The sequence below is a fragment of the Fukomys damarensis genome, unplaced genomic scaffold (assembly GCF_012274545.1).
Source record: "Fukomys damarensis isolate Sample0158 unplaced genomic scaffold, DMR_v1.0_HiC HiC_scaffold_23, whole genome shotgun sequence".
NCBI lineage: Eukaryota > Metazoa > Chordata > Mammalia > Rodentia > Bathyergidae > Fukomys > Fukomys damarensis.
Genome location: NW_022900935.1, coordinates 7,497,855 through 7,525,618, shown reverse-complemented (window position 1 = coordinate 7,525,618; position 27,764 = coordinate 7,497,855). Strand labels below are relative to the sequence as shown.

Sequence of the window (27,764 nt, the reverse complement as noted above, 5' to 3'; positions counted from 1 at the left end):
AAAAAAAAAAAAAAAAAAGAAAGAAAGATTAAAGATAGTACCAAGACAGGCTTGCTTGTGCTAGCTAAGTGGACCAGATGTGGTAAGACACATACTCACCATAAACTAGACTTCCCAGGTATGGGAGTGCACACTTACAATCTTAGCACTAAGGAGGCTGAAGGGAGAGGACTGCTGAGACTGCTGGGCTGCACAGTGACTTCCTACCCTGTCTAGGAAACAGCAACTAGAAAAAGGTATGCCATCCATCGCACCACTGGCCTATGCCAAGGAAAGATGTTAAAATAAAAACTTAACTCTGGATAATGAGTAGAAAATGACTTTTCTACTGTCTGTCTTTCTACATTAAAAAATTTCCTATAACACCCAAGTATTTGTTTTCAAATGGAAAAATGTCTTAAAAAACAAAAACTCCCAAAATACTTTCAAAGTACCCCATTTGGCTAAAGCAGCTAACACAACATAAATTGGATAAAATGCTTTGCTAAAAGACACATGTAAGAGAAGTTTTGTTTTTCTTTTACCTCAGCAGCTTCAACCTGTTGCTTGATGATGGATGGGTCAATGCCTGGGCTTTCTAAGTCATGGACAATATCCTGGGTATCTCTGATGGTGGTCAAGAGAGCTGCCATGTCATACCAGAATTTCTCCGCCAATTCAAGAACATCAAGGAATTTAATTTCTCGTTCTTCAGCCCGAGCTTTGATGTCCTCCCAGAAGAACACCATTTGATCCAGTTTGTCCTGAATTTCTGAGGGGGATAAAGAAGAGATGTGAATAGGACTTCTCTAAATACTTCAAAGCAGTCTCATCAGAAAAATCCATCTAATTCTGACATTTTCAGTGAAACTCTTTAAAAGCAGCCCTAAAAATCTGTAAATGATGGACAGTTTTCCACCTTAACTTTAATATTATTTCTATACTAACATTTTTCTGCTTATGATGGTCCCCAACAAAAAGGGACCACAGAAGCAGTCTAGAAATCCAACATAAAGTTGCTGCTGATATTTAAAAAAACCCTAATTAAAAAAAAAAGCCTGAGAAGGAAGGGGAACTCTATTTCCAATATTCTGTGCTAAACTTGTTTGTTTCCCATGGAAAGTGTTACAAAAGGTAGTTATGTTCTATCCACTATTGATACTGTAGTTTACTCAGATGAGGGGTTAAAGGAGCATTTGTTTTCTGTCCTGGGAATCTAACTACCAATTGTAACCTTGTTTCAATGGGAAAATGTGTCCTGAATTCTAAATGACTTCCAAATGACTTTGTGAAATACTCATTATTTGGGGGCTGCCTTTACATTCAATGAAATTTGCTAAGATGCTGGAGATGATTGTAGCTATGAACTTATTCTACTGATTTTTCTTTGAGAATAATTATATCCACAAGCACCTTTTGCAGCCAGATCCTTGTCTGCTCCCTGAGATCGCCCAATGAGCTCTTCTCCACGGCGCTTCAGGGCCTCAAAAGATGGCTGTAGTTTTTCAAGTTCCATGGTGGTACTCTTATTGTCACTGATGCACTCTCTGATCTTGTCTACTTCAGCAGGGATCAGGGGTGGCATACGGAGGCGAGATGAAAGATTCTCCAGAGTCTCCAACATGGGCTCAATTTTATCATGGAACTAAACAAAGTTGGAACATCAGCCAATACTGCAATACTTCATCACACTTAGCGCAAGGTAAGGGAATAAGGATAAGGTATGCACCTACTACTGTTTAGGATGGCTGGTGCTCTACCTAGCCTGGTAGCTCTTAAGTGTTGGGCTTACCTAGGAAACCATTTTGGGGACTGTATACCAGAGATGAATCATGGGGGGGGGCAGTGTTTAATTCAGGAGTCAAAAGAGATTAGGTTATACACCAGAAATCAACTCAAGTCATTAGCACTGTCACGCTGTTTCTCCTACTACAACTAATATGATGAAAAGGGACAAGACCATGAAACCAATGGGTCAGTATGTCAGCATCTCAGATGACACTTGCATGCAACAGATCGGACCAACAAGTTAGATGCCCTCCACCCGCTGTGCACATGGATGGGAAACTTAATGTGTTGCATGAGGCAGAGTTTAAAAGTATCATAGCATACAATTTAACAACTCACCGCGTGGAACAGCCAGAAAGAAACATTGGCGTGATGAAAAATACTTAAGAAAGCCCAAATCTCACCTTATTCTAAAAGAACTATTACTTTCTCACTTTTCTGGTATTTTGAATAATATAACTATAATTATAAAGTAAATTCTTATTTAAATCTGATGCAGAATGAGGAGAAAAGACAGTTAAGCATGCCTCTTAAAAGAAGCTATCTAAACCCAACTCTAGATTTATTACTTACTTAAATTAAGATTTGTCAATTTTATGTGGCCTATTAGATTCCATAACAAAATCATTTCCCATCACTCCCTCACTTCTGGAATCCACCCCAAATGAAAGTGATAAAATACACTACAATGATACAATTTATTCTAATGTTAAGGGAAATTCCTTTATAGATAATGGCCTCAATTTTCAGCTTTATAAGAAAGCCCTAAACCCAGTGGGAGTGGGTACCTTACCTCTGTAATCTGTTATGGTAGGCGCGGTCAACACAACAATGAAATGTGACGATGTGGGGAAGACAGGAGCGGGCAGCAACAACACAAAGTGACACATTCCACAATGTGAGTGAGAGATGGGACGGGAGGTAGGGGGAAAAACATGAGTAAGTACAAATATTAACCAAGAATAATGACTAAACATAGGAATAAAATACCCAGACATGACAAGTTCTACTAACAGTATTAGTTGAAAAGTTATGTAGTTACATGCTTCCAAATTTACTGAAGTGTTATATATTTCTTTTTGGCTCTTCCCCCTAGTGAAGCATCTCTGTCTCAATTAGAAAAAGAAAGCTAATGGGCTATATCATTCTAAAATCTCCAAGATAACAGGTCCAACATTAACTGGACTTTTGTTGAGGCAGTCATTGCTTTAGGATCTACCAGATAAATTTATCCAAAATCAGCCCTGCTAAAGGATCATCACAACATGAAGTTTTCAGGGAAATCAGCAACAAAAAATTATATCTACCTGCCAAGATGCATGTTACCCCCCGGAGTGTCAGTATGCCAATGTTCCTAGGAATACAAATGCCACATAGGCAAAGCCTGCTACTCTGGTGATAACGTGTTATTGGCACACTGGTCTGTGTATTCCTGAGCACGCAGGCATACCTGACACAAAGACCTTCTGACTAGACTAGCAGACAGTTTTAAGGTTACAACAGAATAACATACCTGAGCAGACTGGGAAGTAGCCTCATCTAGAGCCAGAGCCCGCTTACGCACTTCCTCTTTAATTTGGGCATACGTGTTTTCTGCTTTCTGGTATTTATCTTCCACCATTTTCCCTTCCTCGGGGTTTAACTCCTTTAGTTGTGGGCCTATCTTTAGTAGCTTATCAATATGAGGTTTGTGTTCAGCAATGGATTCCCTCAGTTGCTATGGAAAGACATATGGATAAAAACATAATGAACAGGGCCAATGGTGGAGCTCAGTGAACAGCAGACATTTTGTATATATGAGGCTCTGGATTTGAGCTCCAGCATCACAAAAAACGAAAACATAATGAACATTTTATACCAGTTTATTTATTTAGATACTTTGATCAGAGCTTATACCAATTTTGAGAGGAACTGTTAATAATCAGCAAAACTCAGCATCTCACCATTTTTGGGGAAATGGAAAAATACCTGTCTTCTTGGGCTCTAATACTCTTAAATTCTCATTCACGTTTCCTCTCTCTGACAGGGTCTCACTATGTAATTCAGGCTGGGCCTTGAACATGTGATCCTCCCACCTCAGCCTTCCAAGTGTTAGAATTATAGGTGTGCATCACCACATATAGCTAGTCTCACTTCCTAAAACTAGTTCAGGTGTTCTCATCACCCTGGAAGTCAACCATATCATACCAGACGATTCCACTCTTTTCTTTACTCATACACACCTTTATGCGCTATATTTTAATTTATATGGTTTATTACGTTTACTACCCCAAACTGAGAGATATCAAGCAGGATAAACTATGAATTGCAACAATTTTGGTAATCTGGCCACTCCATGACTTTATTGTTAGCTACTTCCAGTTAAATCTTTCACTTTTAGGAATACAAGAACTTAAGCACTAAAGTAGAAATAATCATTATAAATGCATCGTTAAAGGTAATGAATTGAAATGTGTATAAATTTCCCTTCCATCTTAACTGTATGCAGCAAATGCTTTCTGACGTTCCTTCACAGTTCTCACTCCAAATGGGGCCTAATGAGGTGGAGACATCCAACCACAGCATGAGTCTTACAATACTGAACAACTCTGGAAATAGTTTAAATTTCCTTGAGTTTTAAAAACGTGGGTCTTTTGGTTTGTTTCTGTAGTGCTGTGGATTGAACCCAGGGCCTTTCATACACTAGGCCAGTGGTGGCAAACCTAACCCATGCGCACCACACTGGGCTGTTCCTATCACTGAAAGCTGTTACTGTGATTTTCTTTTAATGAACAAGTAGTTTTTTCTACAATAAAACCTCAGTATTCAGGTTTAATTGCAGCATTAGCACTCAGTAATAAATAAGTATGTTTTGGCTTGCAGTTTGGGCATTCAGCCTCCAAAAGGTTCATCATCACTGCTCTAGGCAAACACTCCCACTTGGTTCTTACTTTTCTTGGTAAAGGATCCTGATTCCTCCGTAACCTTATTCCTTAGTCAATTCATATTACAGGATAAAAGAAATAATTCAACATGCATTTTTATTGTGCAAAGAAATTTTTACAGATTACAGGCCAGGGATTTAGCTCAGTGGCACTGGCACCTTGCAAGAGCAAGGTTGTGAGTTTGATCCCCAGTACTAAAGAAAAAAAAGAGAATTAATTTTATAACATAAACCTTGCATCTAAGTAGGCACTAATATGTGGTTTTTGAAAAAAATTACAGAACTCATTTTCATTTTGCAATGAAATAAAACTTGCACTGTTTCTTACCCTCATTTCTTCTTGCTGCTGCCTGAGCTGTTCATGATCAATAGCTGGAGGAGGTAACTGCGCTATTAGTGTCTGAGTTTCCTCAATCCAAGGGCTAAGATCTTCATAAGTTTCCCAAAACTGGTTCACCAAGACCTGTGCTCGCTCTAGACGGGCATAGCGCTCTGAATTGAGTAGGCTAATGGCTTCATATTGCTGTATTAGAGATTCCGTCTTTTCCTATGAGAGAAAAATTTTAAAAATTAAGATATTACTATTAAGAACTCTTAAGAAATGCAGATATACATATTAAAATGTCTAAAGGAACACACACTAAGTTATTAATAAATATGAACTAATGTAATAAAGTTATGGGTGAATTTTTCTTTATATTTACTCAGCTTTTTAAATTTACCTATCATATAGGTATATTATTTCTTCAATTAAAAAATATGAACGTAGTATAAAAGGTAATAAAACAGAACAAAAGTTCAACAAAATTAAACTTTTACCAATGACACACAAAAGTACAGGATCATTATGACAAGTTTAAAGCTGAACACTTCAGAGGCTATGATAGAATTCCGATTTTACAAAAAAGTCTCCAGAAAACTAGCATTTATGCTTTAAATGTTCTGGATGAGGAGGCTCAATTTATGAAGATTTCTAAGGAAATACTGGTTAGCTGTATCCTTTATAAAAAAATAAACTGGTCTACAAACTATCTTGGCCAATCCTTTCAAAAATAAGTATGACCTTTAGAGCAAGAAAGAAGGCATTAATATCTGCACATGGTTCTGAAAAAACCTATCACAAGTATCTTAAAAAGTCATTCAGAGAAAAAAAAAAAGTCACTCCGGGATTATGCCTATGGACTGAGGATAAGTAGCAACTCTGTTATGATGAAGATGGATTTCACATTATGTAGCACAGCTGTTTAGACATTTGTGAATATAAGGAGAGGAGTCTTGAATTCTATAGAACATTAAGTTGGATTTTAATAAAAATCAGTAAATATGAAAATCAAGCCGGAAAAATCATTAAAACACTTTTTTTCACAACTGTACTTCTAACTTACCATGATTAAGAAAATGAAAATAGAGTGAATAAGTAACCATAATTCACCTGCAATACAGCTTTCTGTTCCTCTCCACACGTGCCAAAAATTTCACCACGGTGACTGAAGAGTTCATCCATAGAGTCTTTGTGTCGAATTATGTCAATGGAGAAAGCCTTTGAAAATTAAACAATAGTTAAGTCATGAAGTAAAAAGTCCCAGCATTCTGGGAGATGAAGGAGGAGGAAAATCCCAAGTTTAAGCCCAACCTGGATACTTAGTGAGACCCTGTCTCAACCTAAAAAATAGAAAGGGCTGGAGTGTGGCTCAGTGTGAAGGCCCAGCACAACCAAAAAACGCCTAAAAGCCCCCCAAACCCCAAAACTAAAAACAAATAAACTCCACAAATTAAAAAAAAAAAACAAAAACCTTGAGGCTGTGTTTGCAAAAGGTAAAATGCAACCAATGAAAAATTATTTGCTTCAAAGATCTATTTTTAAAAATTGCTCTGAGGCAAGCATGGTAGCATGTACCTGCAATCTCAGCATTCTGAGAGGCTGAAACAGGAGGATTTTTGAGATTGATACCAGCCTAGACAATTTATTGAGACCCTGTCTCAAAAAATAAAAAGGGATGGGAGTGTAGTTCAGTGGGCAAGTAGGCCCTGGGCTTAAAACCCATTATAGAAAAAGAAAAAAAAATATGGATATTTTGCCTATCCAACATCTTTTAATGCCTTTTTAGTTGCTTATAAAAACATATTCCCTCTTATATTACCCAGAAAATTGCTAACTTCTTTCCTGGATTAAAAGGCCTATTTTTCATGCGCAAAAAATCTTTTTCTTACTCAGAATAAGTACACATAAAATTAATTTCTACCTACATCATTCCACTTGGTTTGACCTAGGGTAGTCAGAAACTCCTACTCACTCTAAGGTACTGGCCATTCTCCTAGTTCAGGTCACATCGAGCACTTGGCATTACACTCACCTTCTGCACCTGCAGCTGAGCTGTGGTCTGGTCCTGTTCAAGTCGAATTGGACCCAGGGCCATCAGTTTCCGTTTTGTTTCAGCAACCCAAGCTAGTTCTGCATCAGCAGCTTGTTCATACTAATAAGACATTGTAGGAAAATGTGTTACATACAGCCAAGTCTGCTTCTTAGAACCGTTAACTCATCTAACACAAAAAGTCCTGGATTTTCAGAAATATAGTTTATACCTCACAAAGTAGAGTCAAAAGTAAGAAGAATTTCATAAATCACAAATAAAGATATATATAAACTAGAACCGATCATCCTTCAATTTCTTTAAAAGAAATTACAGAACCCAGCTAGTGGCCCTCCACTAAGAAACAACAGAGAAAGACATCCTTCAAAAGAAATATGCTTCTAATCAGAGTGTTTTTATGAGGCTGCACTCTTTCTGCCAATGCTTTCTATACCCAATCACTACACAACAGTTTTAGTTAGATGTTTAGATGAAATTTAAAATGGCAGTAAACAGCTGAGTAAAGTTAGCTTGGAAGTACTTGCTCATCTGCAGCAGCACAGGACTCTAAGAACACTAAACATTTAAATGACTATGCCACAGCAAAAACCAAGAACATGTTCTACTGACATGAGTGGCCCCAGTCTTTTATTTTCTTTTCAAATTTGCCACCCTAAGCTAATATAGGTTGAGTATCTCTTAGCAGAAGTGCTTGGAACCAGAAATGTTTGAGACCTTAAAACATTTTTTAGATGTTGAAATATTTGGACAAACAGCTTTACTGGCTGAGCTTCCCAAGTCTGAAATACTAGATTTTCAGATCAGGGACGTTCAATGCGTGTGTAAAGAGAAACACGTTTCTCCCAAACACAGTAAATTGTATAATACTGAAATATCTGGTTAGAATTAAGGATAACCCTAAAGACAATGTAGATATTCTTGGAGTCAGAAAAAACTTCTGCATGGTTCTGAAAACATTTCTCACTATGAACCCAAGGAGTCATGTTGTGTGTGTGTGTGTGTGTGTGTGTGTGTACACGTGCATGCACTATGGCACATTAATTGGTACACAGCCGACTACAGAGAAAAGCAAGTAACTTTTTTCCAGAAAGCAGGAGAAGGAAAAAACACCAAGAGAAATATGACACCTGTGTTTACCGTGAGGATTCTATTTTGGATGGCTCTGCTATTTTGGTTTGCATATTTGATAATAATTATAGTTCTTGGTTCCGTCCCCTTTGACATCTAATGCTAGCACAGTTGATTATTTCAAACCAAGACAACCATGCATTTGGACCATTTGGGTAGTGATGCTATCAACTCATCACTATCAGCCTGATCACTAAGAAAAGGTTTCACATAGACTCTTCTCTATGTTTTTCTCCACTTGAAGAGGTCAAAAGTGTTTTGGGTCAAACTTGGGACACATCCTCACAAGCTCTACCCATATTTCATTACTGAAATATGCTCATTGCATCATATTTAGGCAAATCTCATTATTCATCGTATTGAACTTCACACATCTATCGCCACTGCCTAAAATATTAATGTAGGGGAGTTATAAACATTACCTGTTGTGATCTCTGAATAGCAGCATCGATTTCATCCACCCTTTGTCCAACAGTGTCACTGATCAGTTTGTACTGCTCGTTGGCACCTGACACAAGTTTATCCAGCCCTTCTCTGGCTCTCCAGGGCACCAGCTCTAAGAGGGCACGGCTCACCTCATTCACTGTGTCCAACACCAGCCTGTGCTCCATGACCTCTTTCTTTAATTCCTAAGGAAGGAAAAACTTTTCAGGCCATACCCTGCTAAATAAAGCACATTAGCAGCTGTGCTGGGTGGAAAGTGCTATCTCTACCGCACATCCCAGCAGGCCACTGACCTCCTTCTTTCAGTTATTTTTTTTTTGTCTCAGATTTTTCAATCACTCTGAAGCCTGACTTTAGGCTTAGCTGCTGCTTACTTAAAACTGTCTCTGAGACTTGAGTCAGACTCTCTCTGGGTAAAACAAATAGCTCTCCTTTCTTTTTTCCTTACTTTAATAGAAACAATAAACAATCCTTTAACCATAGGCATTTGACTTAAAATACTTGCACAGTATTTCAGTGCTTCTAGAAGATCCTGTAGGAGAATCAAATATAACCACAAAGTATTCTTGAGAGAATGAGTTGTGAAGGTAAATTATAAAATGTTACATTATGAAGCAAACTTCCTAGGGTCTTGGGATTCAATTTCTTTCTTCAATAGACCACAATAAGTACTCTTATATTACATGTCTTTTTTTTTTTTGGTACCGGGGATTGAACTTGGGTCCTTGCGCTTGCAAGGCAGGCCACCGAACCACTGAGCTAAATCCCCGGCCCTGTATTACATGTCTTTATGTCAAATCCTACTGTTCACAAGTAAATAAGAAGGGGCAGGCAGAAGTTTTTGTTTTAGATGTAAGGTAAAGGTGATGAAAAAGGATTCTGACAAGCCTTTCCTTCCTTTTACCATGTGATATAATAGCTCACCTTCTGTCTTTGCTGAAACTGGGGTATCTGCTCCCCTGTGGGAGACTGTCCTCCGCTGGCTGCCAGCTCCTCCTCCACCTCTCTCAGCCACCCAGTCAGTTCCTCATATGTGGACTGGAACTTGGTGGCCAGTTGCCTGGCTTGCTCTAAAGTTCTGAGAGCTTTGGAGCTAGCAACTGTGATGTCCACATAGCGTGTTTTTATTCCATCCAGTTTCTCCTGGATAAGTAAGACCTCTTCACCTATAGAGAACAGCACACAATTACTCATATTTAGGAGATCTGGGGATGAGGCTGTCCCTTTAATCACCTCTCTTCAAGTCAGAGCTTAAAACTTCATAGATGCTCTTTCCCTCTGGTAGTGATTTTATTCAACATCCCACACTAAAGTCAAACTGAAAATAAGCCTTCCAACTGATAAAGGAAGTCACTCTAGATTGGGATCTAAGTTTAGCTGCAGGTGTTTGTAGATGTTCTCAGCACCTTGCAGTGAATGCTGGCATGTGACATACTGGCAGGCAGGGGAATCATCATCTGCAACCAGATGTGAGGCAACAGTCTTGTCGTTTTCAAGGAACACAGGTCATTAGCATTCCTGGAGCACATGGTAATACAATCAGGGTATAACAAGCTCCTTATATATACAAATAGAAGTAGCTACTGCAGGGTGTTTATTTTGCTGGATATGTGATTGTGTTTGATACCAGAGAGGTGCTAAGAGATGCACTCTTCAAAATACCTGTGGTTTGTTTTAGAAGAGCCTGACCATTTTTAATAGCTTGATCTACATTCTTCTTTCTATTAATAATCTCTTCATTTAAAGCCTGAAAAAAAGAATAATATTAATTCCAAAACTATGGCAAAACAAAGGAAATAAATATGAGGTCTTTAAGAGACCAAACTTAAAAAGACTAGTATCCCACTGATTATCCAAAATAATTAAATCACATAATTAGAGATAGCCTTTCTTTTGTGGTGAATGAGACATGATTTAGAATTAAATCAGCTTTACCAGTGTATTGATACCAAACCTTAACCTTAAGTTAGAAGTAAAATTCAGCAAAAATGTCTGAGTCTAAAATAAAGAGTAAGACAAAATATTCAAAAGAAGAACAATTTGACTTAAATGAGGATCCTGGGTAAAAATTATGCCTATTTCAAGTTGATAAAAAGAATCTTATTTTTTGTTTGTTTGTTTGTTTGTTTTTGGTACCAGGGATTGAACTCAGGTCCTTGCACTTGCGAGGCAGGCAGCCAAACCACTGAGCTAAATCCCCAGCCCAAGAATCTTATTTTAAAAAGTTGCTTTGCCTAGTTTTACTACCCCCAAAGAGATTTCACTAAGATAAACTGAAAAAGGCACACACCCTTATATACAAAATGATGACACAGAATCCCTCGAATTTGAGTATATAAATTCTAGAAATAGATTAAAAATTTTAAGTACATGATCAAATCCTGGGCACGATTCAATGTCAGTTTTGTTAAAGCGTATTCTTTCATAAATCTGCTCAAATGGAAACCAAGTGCTACATTACCTAATGATGTAAATTATGAACTGAGATGGGCCCTAACTATGTCCTGCACCATCTTCTAGAATTATTCACAGTTTGTGAAATACAAATATTTCCATGAACCTTCCAAAAAAGATTAGTACTTAACACCAAGTATATAAACTGTACTTCTGTATAAAATAAAGTTGAAATGTTTGGAATGAAGAAAAGAAAAAAAGAAAAAGAAATGAAGAGAAACACAAACCAAAACAGCAAAATAACTTAGTAACATAACCATTAAGAATGGAAAACACAAATACCAGGTGATCAGCATGCTGTTTTTGCAGGACATCCTGTCTGTAATCCTTTACGAACACTGAACTGAGCTTGTCCTCAACCTCAGCCAGCCAGTTGAGCACTTCCACCTCATCCTCCCCAAACAGTCTAGCATTGCACAGTGCTTGTTCAAGCAGGGCTGCCTTCCGACAGCACCGGTCTTGAATCTCACTGTATCGGGCCTGCAACAAGTCTAGCTTTTCTGACAGCACGTCCTGTTCTGCAGGACAGGTCAGGGAGGACAAAGACTGTCCAATGTTCACTGCCTGGTGCACATCTGTTGCATGGTTTTCTATTTCTTCCTCCAGAGCCTAGAAATCCAGATGGAAAAAATGAATAGCAGGATCAAAACAAATGAAAGGCAAACATGAGGCAATGAATAAATGACATAACAAATTAAATAATAAAAAAGTCACCTACTGAGGGGCAGAAATAATATTAGTTAATTTCTATTTTTACTTCCAGGATGTGGTTTTTCAATTAATAATTTAACCATACTTTAAATTAAAACAATGCTGCAGGCAGTTTTAATTCCTAGGATTTCTACCTCCAATTCTGTGCTTTCATTTACAGTAACTCCTTCCTACCTTATGCCGAATGATCTGCTGCTGTATTTTGACAGTCTGAGTGCCAACAGGCTCTGAGTTAGCAAGCTTTTTCTCTGTGACAGATAAGAAGTCAGAAATAGGCTCAGCTGTCTCATGGAATTGTTTGGCCAGAATCAGGATATCTTCCAGCTGTTTTTGCCTACACAAATATAGAGAAGAGGCAGAAAGAACATAAGATTCAGTATTAAATTCAGTAAAAGGATAATCTTTTCCAGGTACAGTTTAAATACCAACAGTACATAGAACACACGTGGCATTATGTTGTAGTAAAGGTTTACACAGCATTATTTTCTTATAATCTTGTCATAACATTATAAGGTGGGCAGGGATATCATCCCACTACTATGAAAGAGAAAACTGACTCTGAAAGCTTAAACAAAGATTCATCCAGTCACTACATGACTGGGGACTGTAATCAGATCTAATGTCCTTTCTCCTTATATCACCTTGGCACATATCAAAATGTAATGTACTGACGGAACACATAGCCAAAATAAAGTTTTAAAACACACACACACACACACACACACACACACACACACACACACAAACATACACACACATCACTCTGTCTCTTGCTGCTGCTACTACGTTCATGTGTGAGTAAAGAGAATGAATACCCGAAGAGCAGAAGTAGTACAGTTCCATAAGCTAGAAATCCTTCCCCATCACCCAAAAATCTAGCCAGGCTTCTGGTAACTTCAAGATGAGAACATAACTTTTTACATTCAAAATTAAGACATAAAACCACAAACAAAAGGAAAAAACCCAAATCTCACAATGGCTGAATTTGCAAATACAAAAAGCCCAAAGACTGAAAATGCAGCCAGGTGCAGTGATACCCGCCTGTAATCCCATCTCTCAGGAGGCTGAGGCAGAAGGATTACAAGCTCAAGGCCAGCCTGGGCTACTTACTGAGCTCCTGTCTCAAAATTAAAAATATTTTAAAAGACAGGGAATATATCTCAGTAGTAGAGTGTTTGCTTAGCATGGGCAAGGCCCTGACTTCAGCTTTAGTACCACAACACACACAGAGACTCTAAGCTTAGATTTCAAGTACTCTATAAATTAAAAGCAGCAAATTGCAGAGGGGAGATGCATCCAGACATGAAAGAAATATGAGCTGGGATATAGCTCAGTGATGCTGCACCCGCCTGACAAGCGCAAGGTTTTGAGTTTGATTAGGGGTAGTGGGGGGAGAGAACGATAGGAAAACAACCACAGGAATTGTCTTAGCACACAGATTAGTAATGAGACTATGATGCTGATTTTGAATTACTAAGAACAGACTGACGCCATCTGAAAAGAACTGGGAATATTTGATGGTACTTCAGTAACACTTTACTGAACCCCTGCTTTGTGCTAGGCCTACACTGGACATTGTCAGAAACTTATTTTGATAAGACATGGTTTAAATAAAATGATCTGATTTTATTTAACAGAACTTCAATTATATTTCAATATAAAGAAAAACATTTCTAAATGCTACCATTTTTAAGTGTCAACCTGGGAACAGAATTTCCTTTCCTAGTTCACTTATGCTAGTCTTCAAAATATATCTTGAATCAATAAAACTACAAAATGTACACTTAGACCATTATTAAGCTGTAATTAAAAAAATAAATTGTCTCTACTATCTGTACCTGACTCACCACAGATTTTGGAATCTGAAAGTTCAAAGAACTTCATGGAGTAAGACTTATGCTATTGAGAGCACTAAAATGATTCAGAAGCATCAAATATCCAAAATTAAAGAATCCAAGTAAATGTCTTTACAATGCCTGTAACAAATGAAACTACTTTTGGTGGCATATGCCTGTAATCCTAGCACTGGGGAGGCTAAGGCAGGAGGATAACCATGAGTATGAGGCCAACCTGGAGCAAGGAGTGAGTTCAAGACCAGCCTGAACTACCTAGGCAAGACTTTGTCTCAAAAAGAAGCAAATCAAGACTTTAAGGAACTTATGGACCAGGAAGATAAATACATAAGTATTGGCTATAATAACAAATATAGATACAGAGTTATAGCAACTAAGAAGCAGAAGTTATTCTGTATTGGGCAAATAAAGAACAATTTCATGTTAGACGGTAAAAATAAAAGGCATTTCATAGGGGAGGATACAAAGTCAGGAAATTGACAGGTGACATTAAAGAACACAATATAGTTTACCTATTAATACAAAGAGTGAGAATAATGATAATGGAAACTAAGGTTGGTTAGGGTCAAATGGAAGACTTTGAATGCTGAGTTAGAGCTTCAGCTTTATTTTATAGAGAACAGACAGTCTTTGAGATAAGATCAGACATGTACTTTGAAAATGGCTCACCTGCTGCTGGGGGATGGGAGGAGGGAAGATTTGAGGGTAAACGGTAGAAAAGTGATTAGTTAGGAAGCTACCTCAACAACTCAAAATGAGAGCTCATAAATCATGAACTGAGGTAGGAGAGAAGGAATTAGAAAATGGACAGGAAAAACAATGTAGAGGTCAAAAGGACAGAATTTAGCATCCTCATAACATGTCAGGCACAAAGTCCAGATAGAGTAAAAGTGGGGTTGAAGTTTTAGGCACAGGTAACTGGAAGCCAGTGGTACACTAATGGCAAGGGACAGAAAAGGACAAAAAGCAGTGTAAATCTGGAAATAAAAATAAGTTAAATTCTTTCAATTTTGTTTCTCCTATTAATATGGGCAAGCTTGTATTTTGCAATTCAGATGGTAAATAAGCACGTCATTGGCAGTTGAAAATAGAGACTGATGAGGTAGTCATTTGAAGATTGCTGCTTCCTATTTAGAAAATTTAAAGGATAAAACAAAAGATCAAGTTTGCTATGCTCTTACTGGTTTCTAGTATTTTTCTACTGATGACGAGATAGCATTTATTTTTAAGATCGAGTGTAAGCTAAAAGTAGAGATATCTGTGTGACTTATTAAAGCTCAAGTGACACAAGGGTTCCTTACAATTATGGAAACAGGTAACACTTCCTTGGAAGAGGAAAATGTACTGCTTGTGTTTTAGTCAATTATTGAAGAATACCTATGCATCTTTTGAATACCCAAATATTTAACAGAATCAAAGACTAGCCCCTAGATGCAAAAATATCTAGTATCAGAATAAGCTAACAGAAAAGAAGTAGAAAAAATTTCAATTCCAATATCAAAAGCATCATTTATAAATATGAAGGGGGAGAAATCTGTTTCAAAAACTCCTAAATTGGCTGGATTGTAGGAGTCTGTGTCTATTGTCTGGAACTGCAACAGAAGCACCACACCAATCATTAAGTGTTCCAGTTTTCAGAAATTTATGGGTAGCTGAAGCTTATTTTCTGGGAATGATCCTAGTTATGAAGATTATCTCTGAATACTTACCATTCTTCACACAAAGGCCCTTATACATCTTCTAAAGCTCCATACGAAACATCTAGGAGCTTGTAAAGCACTTCTGTGATAGTAAAGTCAAATAGGACGAAACAAATTCAGACCTATTCCTCAAAAAACCCACTGGCCTTACCTGGCTGCTGCCTTGCTGAGTAGTTCAGTCCATCTACTTTCAAGACTTGCTAGTTGTCCAGTGATTTTCTCTCTATCAGCCAGCTCAGCAGACTGGGCTATTCTGTCTCCCTCTGCTTGAATCATGTCTACTGTAGCCTTTCGATCATCAAGGAGCCGCTGGAGCAACTATGGTACGCACATATGAAAAGAATAGTAAAGGTTAAGAAAAAGAAAAAGTAAAAACCACCCAAAAATCTGAAATAGGTGGAAAAAACAAAAAAATTCTGCCAAATCCCAAAATTAATTGAATAATTTAAGTTTTTCCATCCTTGAGGCAAACACATGAGATACAACATAGTTCCTTACCACCTACACAAACTTTTCATATGCTTAAGTTTTTTATTTTTTGTACCAGGGATTGAACACAGTGAGGCAGGCATGGTACCAGTGAGCTAAACCCCTGGCCCATCCTACGCTTAAGTTTTTAAATGGAACTGTGATTGTCATTATGTAATAAATAGGAAACTCCCTTTGAATCAAGAGAAAAGTACATAAAAAACATTAAGTCAGATGAGAAATTAACACAATCACTTCATGATGCTTATGCAAATAAAAATATCATCTTTTAGGGCTAGGTTTCAAATCATTTCTCTTAATCCCACATATTTAGTGCTAGCTACTATAAGTTTTTTATTTTTATTTTCCCTTGGTTCCAGGGATCGAACTTGGGTCCTTGTGCTTGCAAGGCAGGTGGTATAAGGTCCTGAGTTCAATCCCCAGGACTGAAAAAAAAAAAATCACCTTCTACATTGCAAATATACATAATTCTTATGAATTATACATCAATAAATCTGGAAAAAAATCTCCTTTGAGATAAACTTTTATTAAAAAAAAAAAAACACAGGCCAGGTGTGGTGATTTGCATCTGTAATCCCAGCATTTGGGAAACCAAGGCCAGAGGATCACCACTTTGAGGTCAGACTGAACTTACACAGTGATTTCAAGGCCAGCCTTAACTACACAGGGATACCCTGTCTCAAAAAACAAATAAAATGCACTGAAATACAAATTAAACCAACAACAAAAAAATACATATACAAACTTGTACATGATATACGTTATTTAGAATATTGCTAAACTGGCAACACCAAAAGCCTCTTAACATAAAACTGTAAGTGAAACACTGAAATAGGATACATGAACAAGTCAATTTGTTCAGTCTAACATATGCCACAGTAAGACTCACTTAAGGTGATAAAATTCGCTTTCTACCTTTCTTTTCAGGATGATACAAAGTAGGCTGAGATTCTACTAAAACTCCTGACTCACTCCTTAAACTATAAACAAATATGTTGTCTACCATTTCCCGTGGCTGTTTTATTTCACTGTCCCAACATTCTTACCTTCTGTTCTTGTATCTGTGCTTTTACCACTTTGTATTCAGCAGATGGAGGTTTCTGATTGGCTATGAGCTCCTCAGTGTCTGCCAACCAGCTGAGCAATGGTTCCAGGGCATCTTGAAACTTCCCACAATGCAACAAGGCCTCTTGTAGTTGTGCAATTCTTTGTGCAACCTGTGTCACAGACACAAGGCTCATTATGAGAAAGAGCAGTTTTCAAGTAACTACTGATACCTTTTAGGAACTATGGATTTTAACAGCTAAATTTTTATTTGCACTTAGGTACCAGTGACACTTTAGATTTAGATATCTGAGGTGTCTGCTGATCCTAGCACACTTACTATCTCCTTGCCACTCACCTTTTTATTCAGTGTATTCCATCGAGCATTGATCTCTTCCATGTCATGTTCTAAACCTTGCACATCACAGTTTTTTCCTGCACTCTGAATTAATCCCTGGCCAAGTCCATTCACCTGCTGCAATTTCATCTGAAGAGGATCCACTTGTTCTTTCTGAAACATCTGAATAATTGCAAACCAAAGATTTAATTTAAAAGATATTAGGCCCTTTACACCATATTAGTTATTCTTAAAGAGATTTATGAGTTAATGAAGGAGGACAGGAAATAAAAAGAACAAAACAACAAAACCAACTCATTGCACAATGAAGTATAATGGAAACACATATCTTTCAATACATTCTCTTATGAATATTTAATTAGAGTCATGATACTACTTAGATCTTTAACCCAATGACTTATTTTTTAAAAATTTTTAATGCAAAAAGCTACAGGGACTAGAGATGCATCAGATTCAAAATACTGTAAAATAAACGCAAAGGGGCTGGGGATTTAGCTCAGTGGCACTGCCCCTGCCTCGCAAGCACAAGGTCTTGAGTTTGATCCCCGGTGCCACAAAAAAAAAGCAAAGCATGTAAGTCCTAAAAAGGATGAATGATACCAAATTATGAATATTTAAGATAAAAATACCTTAGATAATAGACTCAACTGATTATTAGTAACAGACAATGCTCTTCTTTGACCAGGACCAATAAATCAATTAGTCAAAACACATTAACTGTGAAAAAAATTGCCAAGCTCATAGCTTAATCCCCCTGTGGCCATTTAACTCCGTTCTGTTTCAGAGCCACAGACCACACACAGCCAATATTCTTGAAACAGTACTCCTCTGATCACAAATGGAAAAGGGCCAGTAATGCAGGGAAATGTCCCTCACATCTCTGGACACATGTTCGGAGAGGCAGATAAAAAGCGATATTGAAGATATGAAGAGCATCCTCTTGGGAACAATGTAACAAGCAAAGCACATGCTTTACTATAACTACGCAACCATTACAATTTAAGACATTTCTCTGAGGAAACAGAATCAAAAGAAAATGGTCCTTTGATAACACTAAGGGTCTTAAGAAAAAGAATAAATAAACTACTTGTCACTAAAATCAGATTCTCACAATTTACCAGAAGATTAAAACCAGCTATATTCAACTAGCCTGGATTTATTTCTGCTCTTTTCTTCCATAAAAAGTTGCTTCAGTTTCAGTGCAACAGGTGAGTCATTTAAAGCCAAAGGATGACAGCAAACAGAAGAGGACAAAAATAAATGTGAAAGAAAATTTTAAGTTTGGATGACTAATTTTGGACTATGTAAGACCACATATCACATTCGTAGGAATCTGACTCTGGAAAGAGTGGCCATATACATGAGTCAGCGGAGAGGGAAAGCCCTAGGGAACACTGGAAAGGGAAGCTTACAAAGGTAATTACCAGTGCACTCCATTCTGTACTATAATTTGATTATACTATATTTTGCTAGGCGACACTACCAGTCAGTTTAGCTAAAATAACAGTTTTTCCAACATGGTTTTCAGAAAGAGCAAGCGCCATAATTCTATCATTAAAGATGTTACCAAAGGAAAATCAGAAGGGGGAAACCTCCTAAGTTTAAAGTTGCTCTGGGGGAATGAAATGATGGTGATTGGGGCGGGCGGGGGGTGTAGCAAAGAAGGCAGGGAAACAGGTACAGCGGAAAGATGTCAAGTCCATACTGAAGGAACCCCTCTATCCAATAACCAATTCCAATTGTAACTGCCATTTAAGGGCTGGGGATGTAGCTCAGAGACAGCATGCCTGACTGGCAAGTGCAAGGTCCCGAGTTTGATCCCTGGTACTGAAAGAGAGAGAAAAAGAGATACACTAGTAATACCCAGCACTTAAATTCTTTCTGTGCGATCTAACATAACAGCCAGCTAGTACCTACTCTATGTGTTCACAGACGGAGAACATCTCTATCTTGGCAGGAAATTATGCTGGACAGTGCTACAGATGATACAGGAGAATAAAACATACAGCTTAAACTTTTTTTTTTGCTTTTGAGACAGAATCTTGCTATGTAATTCAGGCTGGTCTCAAACTGGGATACACAGTTTCAAACTATGTATCCCAGGATGGCCTCAAACTCACTGCAATCCTCCTGCTTCACCCTCCCAAATCCTGGGATGGAACTTGGGTGCTTGTACTTGCAAGGCAGAAGGCAGAATCACTAAGCTAAAATCCAAGGCCCACTAGATATTTATTTTGAACACAAGCAGAGTATTGAAAAAGTAAATCTGAAAACACTTTCTCTCTTCTCTTTCAAATGAAGTTTTGCAAAACCAATATTTTCAGATACATTAAACTTCCCACTCCTTAGTATTTCAGTTAGTGAAATGAGATGGTGCCACGTTATTAACTAAGTAGCACTGGCAGACAATTTTCAGATCAGTAAACTTGTAAAAACTGTTGCAACGCTGTAAGATAAAATAGGGACATAAAACAGAAAATTCCTAAAAAAACCTCTAAAAACACTTTTATTTCTGGTGACACTGCATCTTTCAGTGCTACCCTCCTCATTGATCTTTTTTTTTTTTTCTTTTTAATGTCCTTTGTTTTTCCTTCTCTCAGCTCCACCTCAAATGTTGGGAGTCTCTGGACCCTCTTCTTTCTAAACATCTCTGGGGCCATTCCATACATTCTCATGGCTTTAAAAATTAACCCTGATAAACAGGAGTCCCAACTTGTATCTCTCTTCTGAATTTCAACTCTATATATTAACTGCTTTCTTATTGCCATACAAATGACTCTCAAAAACTAGCAGTTCTAAAACAGTATCTCCTTTCCTGTCTCTCAAACTGGTTTTCCTCCCTAAATTGCTCATTATTGCCCTATCCACTCAGTTGTACAAAGCAGAACCTAAGTCATCATTAACAACTCCTTCCCCTCCCCTTAACACAAAAAATGTTATCAATTATCAGGTCTTATTACTCCCATTCTCAAAATACTTGAGTCCATCCAATCATTTTCAAATCCCGATATCTCTTTTTTTCCCAAAGTGCTTGTCACAGTTACATATGTTTTTCTTTCCTTCCCTTAGTGCCTTGCCTCACCCACTATATGAATTCCACAAGGGGAGGAACATGCCAATTCTATTCACTGAAGGAGTGCAATACGTGGCACACAGTAGGTACTTGGTAGATATTTATTCCATGGATGAATGATTCCTTGTATAGAAATGGTGATAGGGAAAACAGATACAACTATAAAGGTTCTGCCAATAAGCTGAACATTTCTACTGAACTGATATTGTGGTCCTCCTCAATTTTTGCTTAAAAATTCCTTTAGAAAATTTTAATTTTACAGAACTCCCATTTTATTAAGAAAATTCTTTTTCTTTTGAACTAGTGACTGGGACTAAGAATGAAGAAGTCTGTGAGTGAGTAGTTGTTTAACCACAGACTGCTTTAACTTGGCCCCAGATCTCACCATAGAAATTTCACTCTGTTGCTACTGGCTATTAGAAAAATAAATGTGAGTGTGTGCATTTGTACATACATGTACACATACAAAAGATCTCAAATACTTCACTCTAAATCATGATTACTTAATAATTTCTAAGTGTTTATGTAGAGAAGTGACAAGTCTCATTGTCTTTAAAACTATTTCACCAATTTAGCAAATCTATATACTCATGTAAACTCAATGATATTTCAGTATTTTCAAAATAGTCTATACTTTTTTTTGTTTGTTTGTTTTGAGACAGGGTCTCACTATATAGTTCAGGCTGGCCTTGAACTCACTGTGATCCTCTTGCCTCAGCCTCCTGAGTGCTGGGAATATAGGCATGTGCCATAATACTCAGCAGTTTCTAGATACTCTTACTGGTTAACATTCCTAGCCAGGACTATAGCTCTGGTCATTTTAAAAAAAAATTTAATTTTTTATTAGTACATATTTATAGTACACAATAACTACACTCATCATCGTGAGCTGGTACATGTACATAACAGATCTTAATTCTTTTTACGTCCCTTTCCCCTCCTCACTCTTCCTACTCCATCTTTCTTTTTTTATAGAGATGTAGGTATCGGCTTGCTTCCAGATATTTCACAAAGTAATCACAATTCAAAGATGGATAACCTTGTAGGCAGCTATCAGTTCCTTTTGTCATTTTATTAGTCAGTATTTCATAAAATGATTATCTCCTGCAGCTGGAAAGATCCTGAGACGTTATCTACCCTTGACTACACATTGCAGAAAAGATCCCAGAAAAGAATAGTAAGGATTTCTCTGAATTTTTTTCCCTTTTCATAGATTTGACTGGTTCCTTAAAATTTAATCTCTTTCTTTCATTGATTGCTGTCACAGCTTTCATGCCAGAAACATTCTTTATTATAAAGAATGCCAGTGCTGCTGGATGTGGTGGTACATGTCTGTAATTTTAGTACTTTGAGAGGCTGGTGCAGGAGGACCACAAGTTCAAGGCCTGCCTGGGCAACTTGGCAAGACCTTGTCTCAAAAAAAAAAAAAAAAAAAATCCAGTGCAAAAAATTATTGTCCTGATTTTGTAAAGATTACCAGGGTCTCAGTGATTACTGGAATCTCAAAGTAAACAAAACTCAGGAAACAGAATAAAAATTCATCTCATCTGGGAAACCTACATCCCAATTTGATGTGATGCCATGTTCCAAAATAACCAGTGGAGTTCAAAGTGAAACCATTACCACTCTGCTAAGCAGGGGGATATGGTAAATTCCATACCTTGTAGAACCAATTAATTATTTTGTTGCTTTTAGCTACACATTTAATTGGTACTCTAGCAGACAAAGCTCTGCAATGGGGCAGATGAGAGAGCTCATTTTTCTTTTAACATTCTTTGATACCCCAGGAGATTGATAGTCAACCAATAGTGCATGAAGGCTTTGAAGAAGGTACTGTTTTGGGTCCTGAGGATGCAGTAAGATCAAAACAAAGCTGGGTGTGGTGGTGCAAGCCTGTAATCCCAGCACTCAGGAGGCTGAGGCAGAAGGATCCCTGTGAGTTCGAGACCAGCCTGGGCTACATAGTGAATTCCAGGGCAGTCTCAACTACATAGTGAAGACCCTGTCTTCAAAAGAAAAAAAAAGAAAAAAAAATCAAAACAACTTCCTAAACTCTAGTTGTATTAGATTAAACCTCTAAACCCTAAACCCTTCACCCTTCACCACTGATCAAATGACAACTGTAGAAAATTGCTAATCTCTAATTCCTCTGTTTTAGAGGGCTCAAGATGTGGAACACTTCTCAATTGTTTCCATTCTATATTCTAACATCAAGAATCTTAGTGGTAAGAAAAACCCAGGAGAACACATTAGCCTAATTCTCTTGTTTTACAGATTAAGAAAGGAGAGACCCAGGAGGAAAATGATTTGCTTTAAGGACACAGACATAATTTCACAAGGCGAATAAAATATCTCTATTTTTCCTAAATTATTATGCCTGTGGCTTTAAGAAATACATTTGCATTTAAAAAGCTGTTATTCATACAACAGGTTCCTTTTAGCCAACTTGCTGTGGTGAATTCTACCTAACCAACACATAAATTTGAAGAGAAGAGGGGAAGGTTCATCTGTCTTATGTATATGGGGTTTAAATGCTGTATCGCAAAGATTTTGAGACTGGTTTTACCAAATGAAGAAAATGAATATCTATCCAATTTTCTAGAGTACTCCAGGTCTCAAAGTTCATACTGAGGCCTCTACCTAACTATGGGCACCATTGATCAATATGCACCTCTTGATTTAGAACAGAACAAGCTTGCTGTGCATTTCAAAAGCAAAGTAATACTTTCCTGCTAATAATCTACTAAAAAATGTAAACCAGGGCTGGGGATTTAGCTCAGTGGTACCACCGCTTGCCGCCCAAGCACAGGGTTGAGTGCAATCCCCGGTACAAAAAAAAAAAAGTAAACCAACAACTGTTTATATCTCTCTGTTGCCTTTGGGCTTGGCCTATCTGAATAAAAAACTGAAGCATGAATTACAAAGTTACAGTTTTTCATCAGACAAAAGTAAGAGGCACTTCCCCTTAAATTCAATAGAAAATCTAGGAATTACAAATCCACCCTTCCCTCACAAAAATTATCTGTGTTCTCACTACTGCCAAGTCAGAGAACTAGCAGAGCAGATCTCCCTTTCCTCTCTCTAGAACCTAACCCAAAACAATGTGAGCAACAATTACCTCATTTGAATTTAATCCATCAGTTGCAGCCAGAGGCACTTTCCCATGCAATACTGTGCCAGGCACCTCCTTTATTCCAAAAACTGAAGAATTAAGGTCTTCCTTGAACCGTATGTTAGTGGGAGAAACATCCTCAAGAAGAGTTCCTTCTTCTGAGACAGGTACTGAGTCAGTGTGGGCACTAACTCTCAGGAAGAGTCTGCCAGTGGGGAACATGTCCACAGCAGGCACTATAGTAGCAAGGGTGGCAGACCCTTCTGGGGTGGGCACTGTAGCAGCTGGGGTGATACCCTCCCCTGGGACGGGCAATGTAGCAGCTGGGGTGGGAGATTCTTCTGCAGTGGAACCTGTGACAGCTAGAATGTCAGACTCCTCTAGGGCATGCCCTGCAGGAGTAGGGGAGGGAGGCTCCACTGCAGTGGAATCAGGCTTCTCTGGGGTGAACAATGCAGCAGCTGGAAGACCAAGGTCCTCAAGAGTCAGTCCAGCCGCAGCTAGGGTGACAAGGCTTTCTAGGGTGTTATCTTCTGTGATGGGTACTGTAGCAGCTGAAGCAGTCCCCTCAGGGGAAGATCCTTCAATATCTGGTACAGCCTCTTCTGTGATGGTTGCTGCAGCAGCTGGAGCAGTCTCCCATTGGGGGGACATTGCAGCAATTGGAACACTTCCCTTGGGGGCAAATACTGCAAGAGCTGGGGCAGCAGCCTCCACTGGGGCTGACAGTACAGCAGCAGTGACATTCTCTTTTAAGATGACCACTGAAGCAGCTGGGACATGGTTCTCTGTGGTAGTCACTGAAGCAACTGGGATGTCCTCTTCTGTGAAGGGAACTTCAGTGGTCACTATAGTAGTTCCCTCTGGGGCAAGCACTGCAGCAACTGGGATGTCCTCCTCTGGGGTGGGCAGGGCTGCATCTAGGGCACCTACTTCTACAGAGAGCACTGTAGCAGCTGCAGCATGCCCCTGTGAGCTGGGGATCCATTCCTCTAAAACTGGTTCAGTATTACTAGCTTTGGGAACTTGTTCCTCTGGAAAGATACTTGGGAATGAATCAAAATCTCCCATTTGCATCTCCTCTCCATGTGATGTCACATTCAGCTCAGGGTTTGTATCATTTAGAGTTTCCACTACACCTCCACTATGTCTCAGTTCTCCCACCAGCAGATGCAGACTCAGAGTCTCTGACTCTGGCAACTCTCTCTGAAGATCCTGAAAGACATGCTCCAGGAAGTCACTATGACAATGTGCTGGGGCACTGTCTCCCAAAAGTTTGGCTTGACAATCTAGCTCTTTTGCCTTACCATCTTCACAAATTTTCCTCATGCACAATTTAGAAGGGTCTACATTTCCCAAGGATGTCAGACTGTTACTTTCTTGATTAACAGCTGTCTCATTTTCCAAATGCTTATCTGTTAATAAGTTTGAATCATGTGATAACATCTCTACTTCAGGTCCTGAGGTTAAATCTGTTAGCTGAAAGCTAAAAGCAAAACTGAGAGGTACTCTCTCAATATACTGAACATTCTCAGTGTGGCTGTAGTCTGCTTGGGTCAAACTGCCATTTTCTTTGGCTAGCTCAAAAGCAATAAAGTCTGATAGTTTTTCTTCACAAAAAGCCCCGTGATGAGAGTTCGGCAAATCTCCTGGATCCAGCTCTCTCAGTGACTCCAGATCAGCCGGAGACTTAAATTCCCCCATAGTCTTGGGGATAAAAGGCACTTTTTCACACTCCTTGCTAACCATGGAAGAGTCCCTCACGCTACTAGGATGAACAATAAATTCTATAGCATTTGTCACCTGAGAAGAATCCAGGGAATTAAAATATTCACAGTCCAATGCAGTATCAGGGTCCTTTACATTTAGAAGGCCTCCATGCTGTTCCTTTTCTAAGGCAGCACCTGGAAAATAACTAACTATAAGTGAATTTTCTGCATTCTGGGCTGGGGCCAGCCCTTCAGATGAGGCTTGATTCTGCAGCTCAACTGGAGGAGTTACTCCTTCTTCACATAAACACTCCTTTTCAAGTTCAAGGAACATCTGCACTGAATCTGTGTCAGAGAGCTGCTCTTCATCAACAGGATCAATATTACATTCTAATTCTGAAGTAAGATCCTCTAGTCCCTGAGCAGTTTTTTTCATCTCATCAACAGCATCCTCACCTACAACATAACCGCAATCCAGGGGTAGTGTATTCTTGGGAACAGAAGACAACTGGTCCGCACCTGCCTGTGGATCCCCAGAGCAACAAATCTGACCAAGAGGTAGGTGGTCAACAGTCCCCAGAATAGCAGCTAAGCAGTTAGCTCCATCCTCCACAACTGCTATTGAGCTTGTTTGTTCTCTTTCTTCAAAACTATCTGCCAGGGTGTTCTCATCTACCATTAGAAGAGTCTTCCCTTTCTTTGACAGTTTTTCTTCCTCCCACTTCTCAGCCTCCATCATGATCCATTGTTCATCCTCCTCAAACTTTAGTTCAGACTCTGTTTTTTCTCTTAGGCTGGGAGTTATGAGAATATGCAATTCTGGATCCAACAACTCTTCACTAAGGCAGGGGGAGAGAGATGGCATTTCCACAGTGCACACTGCATCCCCAAGGGGGTGCTGCTTCTCATTGAAGCCTCCCTTAGCTGAACTTTTCATGGCTCTGGGCCAGGTTGCACTTGAGAATCTGTGCTCCTCCATTACATCTGTGTTACCACTTGCTGCTGCAGCTTCTGACTCTAGAGGCTGGAATTCATGGGGAGAGCTCTCACTGTGCTGCTGGAATCTTGAGTCCTGGCAGTCTCTATTTAAATTTTTCACATCTTGAACTTCTAGAATACTTACGGATTTGGACACATGTTCCAAAGTTACTGACTCTGACTGAGGCTCTCTGTGGTCCAAATGACTAGAACTTTCTGTTAAGGCAGAACTGAATTCTTTCTTCTCATGTAAGGAAGGATTTGAAGCACCAGCTTCTGAAACCTCACTGAGAGAAGCTTCCATCCTTTCTGCAAATTCTGGGAAGTTGGGTGGCATGAAGGACTTCCATGATCTCCTATTAACATTATCTTTGCGCTCTGCATTTGGCCTCCGTCTGGGTGGCACAGGAGCTGACTTCTGTACATCACTGCTTAGTTTTAATGCGTCAAATATTATTCTCTCATCCAGCTTTTTGCCTTCTGGTGGTCTAGATTCAAAAACATGAGCTGCTGCTCCTAATGTACCATTGTTGGATATGGTGCTTCCTTCCATTTTTTCTATGGTGCTTTTTGAAGTCTGATTAAGCTTTGACCCCTGGTCAATCTGTTCATTTATCCTCATTGTATCATATATGGACCGCTGTGGAACATAGCAATCCTCTATATAGCCGTCTTCATCCTCCCCTTTCCCCAGGCAGGTGGGGTTCTGCCTTAAACAGTCTGGTCTGCTGAGTGGCTTACCCATACTTTTTCAATCAGCATGAACCATCAATCTTTCAAAAGTTTTTTCACAGTTCCCCAAAATGCATTCTCCATGAGTTAGTTATAAATTCTTTTGTATGTTCACACTCTAAACCACCAGTTGCATCTGCTCTCCAGAAAGACCCGAGAGTTCAACTTTGAAAACATTCTAGGAGAAGTTCTAAGACAAGCAGCTTTTTCCTCACAGGCTACCAGCCTCATTGTTGCAGACAGAGAAATGGTCTAATGTGATCAAAAGACATAATTCCTAGTATGGCTTCTGGTTTTATTCTATTTTTTCAAGAGCACTGCTCTTTTGAATTCAGTCAGCAGAAATCATTTGATAGTGACAAGTCTTATTCAGTATCTAGTTCCACTCTTACCAAAGCAGAGTTGGAAGCAGCGAATTTGCACTGACTGTAGTAACAATGGCACAGCCTTTCTGGTCTTCAAGTACGGGCCAAGCTCCTAAGAATTCCTCTCATTTTATCCTCTGTTCCAGTCCTGGAAGAGTCCAGCTGGTCTGAATTAGCCATTCGTCCTCCCTAGTTGGGGTGTTTGCATTTGAACTGAGCTGGTCGGCGGATATTCCTGCAACTTTAAACACAGGAAGTCCTTCATTCGGGGCCAGCTCAGGGCTTCCTGTCTCCAAAACATCATGGCATTGTTGTGACTCCTAGGCCAACCCTGCGCTGTGGCTGCACAAGGCGAGTGCAGCCCCGCGCCAGGCCTTGCAGAAGGCGAGTAGGCTGTAGCAGCGGCCGAGGGGCTGTCAGAGAGCTCACTCAGCACCGCCCGTTCCTCCCGCACCGGGCCGCACGCCCTGAGGGCCCGGGTCACCTCACCGCAAGCTGGCAGGTGGCTCCCGGTCACGCCGGCCTCGGTCTCGCGCTCAGGAAGTTAGTTTG

At 39.0% G+C, this 27,764-nt stretch overlaps 1 protein-coding gene across 24 annotated transcripts in view; it reads right to left on the bottom strand.

Moving 5' to 3' along the window:
• The window catches only part of LOC104863465 (microtubule-actin cross-linking factor 1), a 340,469-nt gene that overhangs the window by 46,178 nt on the left and 266,527 nt on the right, over positions 1–27,764 (bottom strand). For 15 of the 24 annotated variants that reach the window (XM_033767735.1, XM_010625874.3, XM_010625875.3 and 12 more), the window contains 15 exons: positions 17,244–17,405; positions 16,888–17,058; positions 15,504–15,670; positions 11,974–12,133; positions 11,371–11,697; positions 10,297–10,381; positions 9,559–9,800; positions 8,613–8,819; positions 7,045–7,164; positions 6,123–6,230; positions 5,019–5,237; positions 3,281–3,484; positions 2,561–2,569; positions 1,393–1,624; positions 525–751 (listed from right to left, as the gene is read on the bottom strand). In XM_033767735.1, the coding sequence (XP_033623626.1) occupies positions 525–751; positions 1,393–1,624; positions 2,561–2,569; positions 3,281–3,484; positions 5,019–5,237; positions 6,123–6,230; positions 7,045–7,164; positions 8,613–8,819; positions 9,559–9,800; positions 10,297–10,381; positions 11,371–11,697; positions 11,974–12,133; positions 15,504–15,670; positions 16,888–17,058; positions 17,244–17,405 (2,640 nt within the window). Of the gene's footprint in view, positions 1–524; positions 752–1,392; positions 1,625–2,560; positions 2,570–3,280; positions 3,485–5,018; positions 5,238–6,122; positions 6,231–7,044; positions 7,165–8,612; positions 8,820–9,558; positions 9,801–10,296; positions 10,382–11,370; positions 11,698–11,973; positions 12,134–15,503; positions 15,671–16,887; positions 17,059–17,243; positions 17,406–23,434; positions 27,746–27,764 lie in introns of those variants that run through there. The other 9 variants (XM_033767743.1, XM_010625879.3, XM_033767726.1 and 6 more) reach the window with 4 other exon arrangements.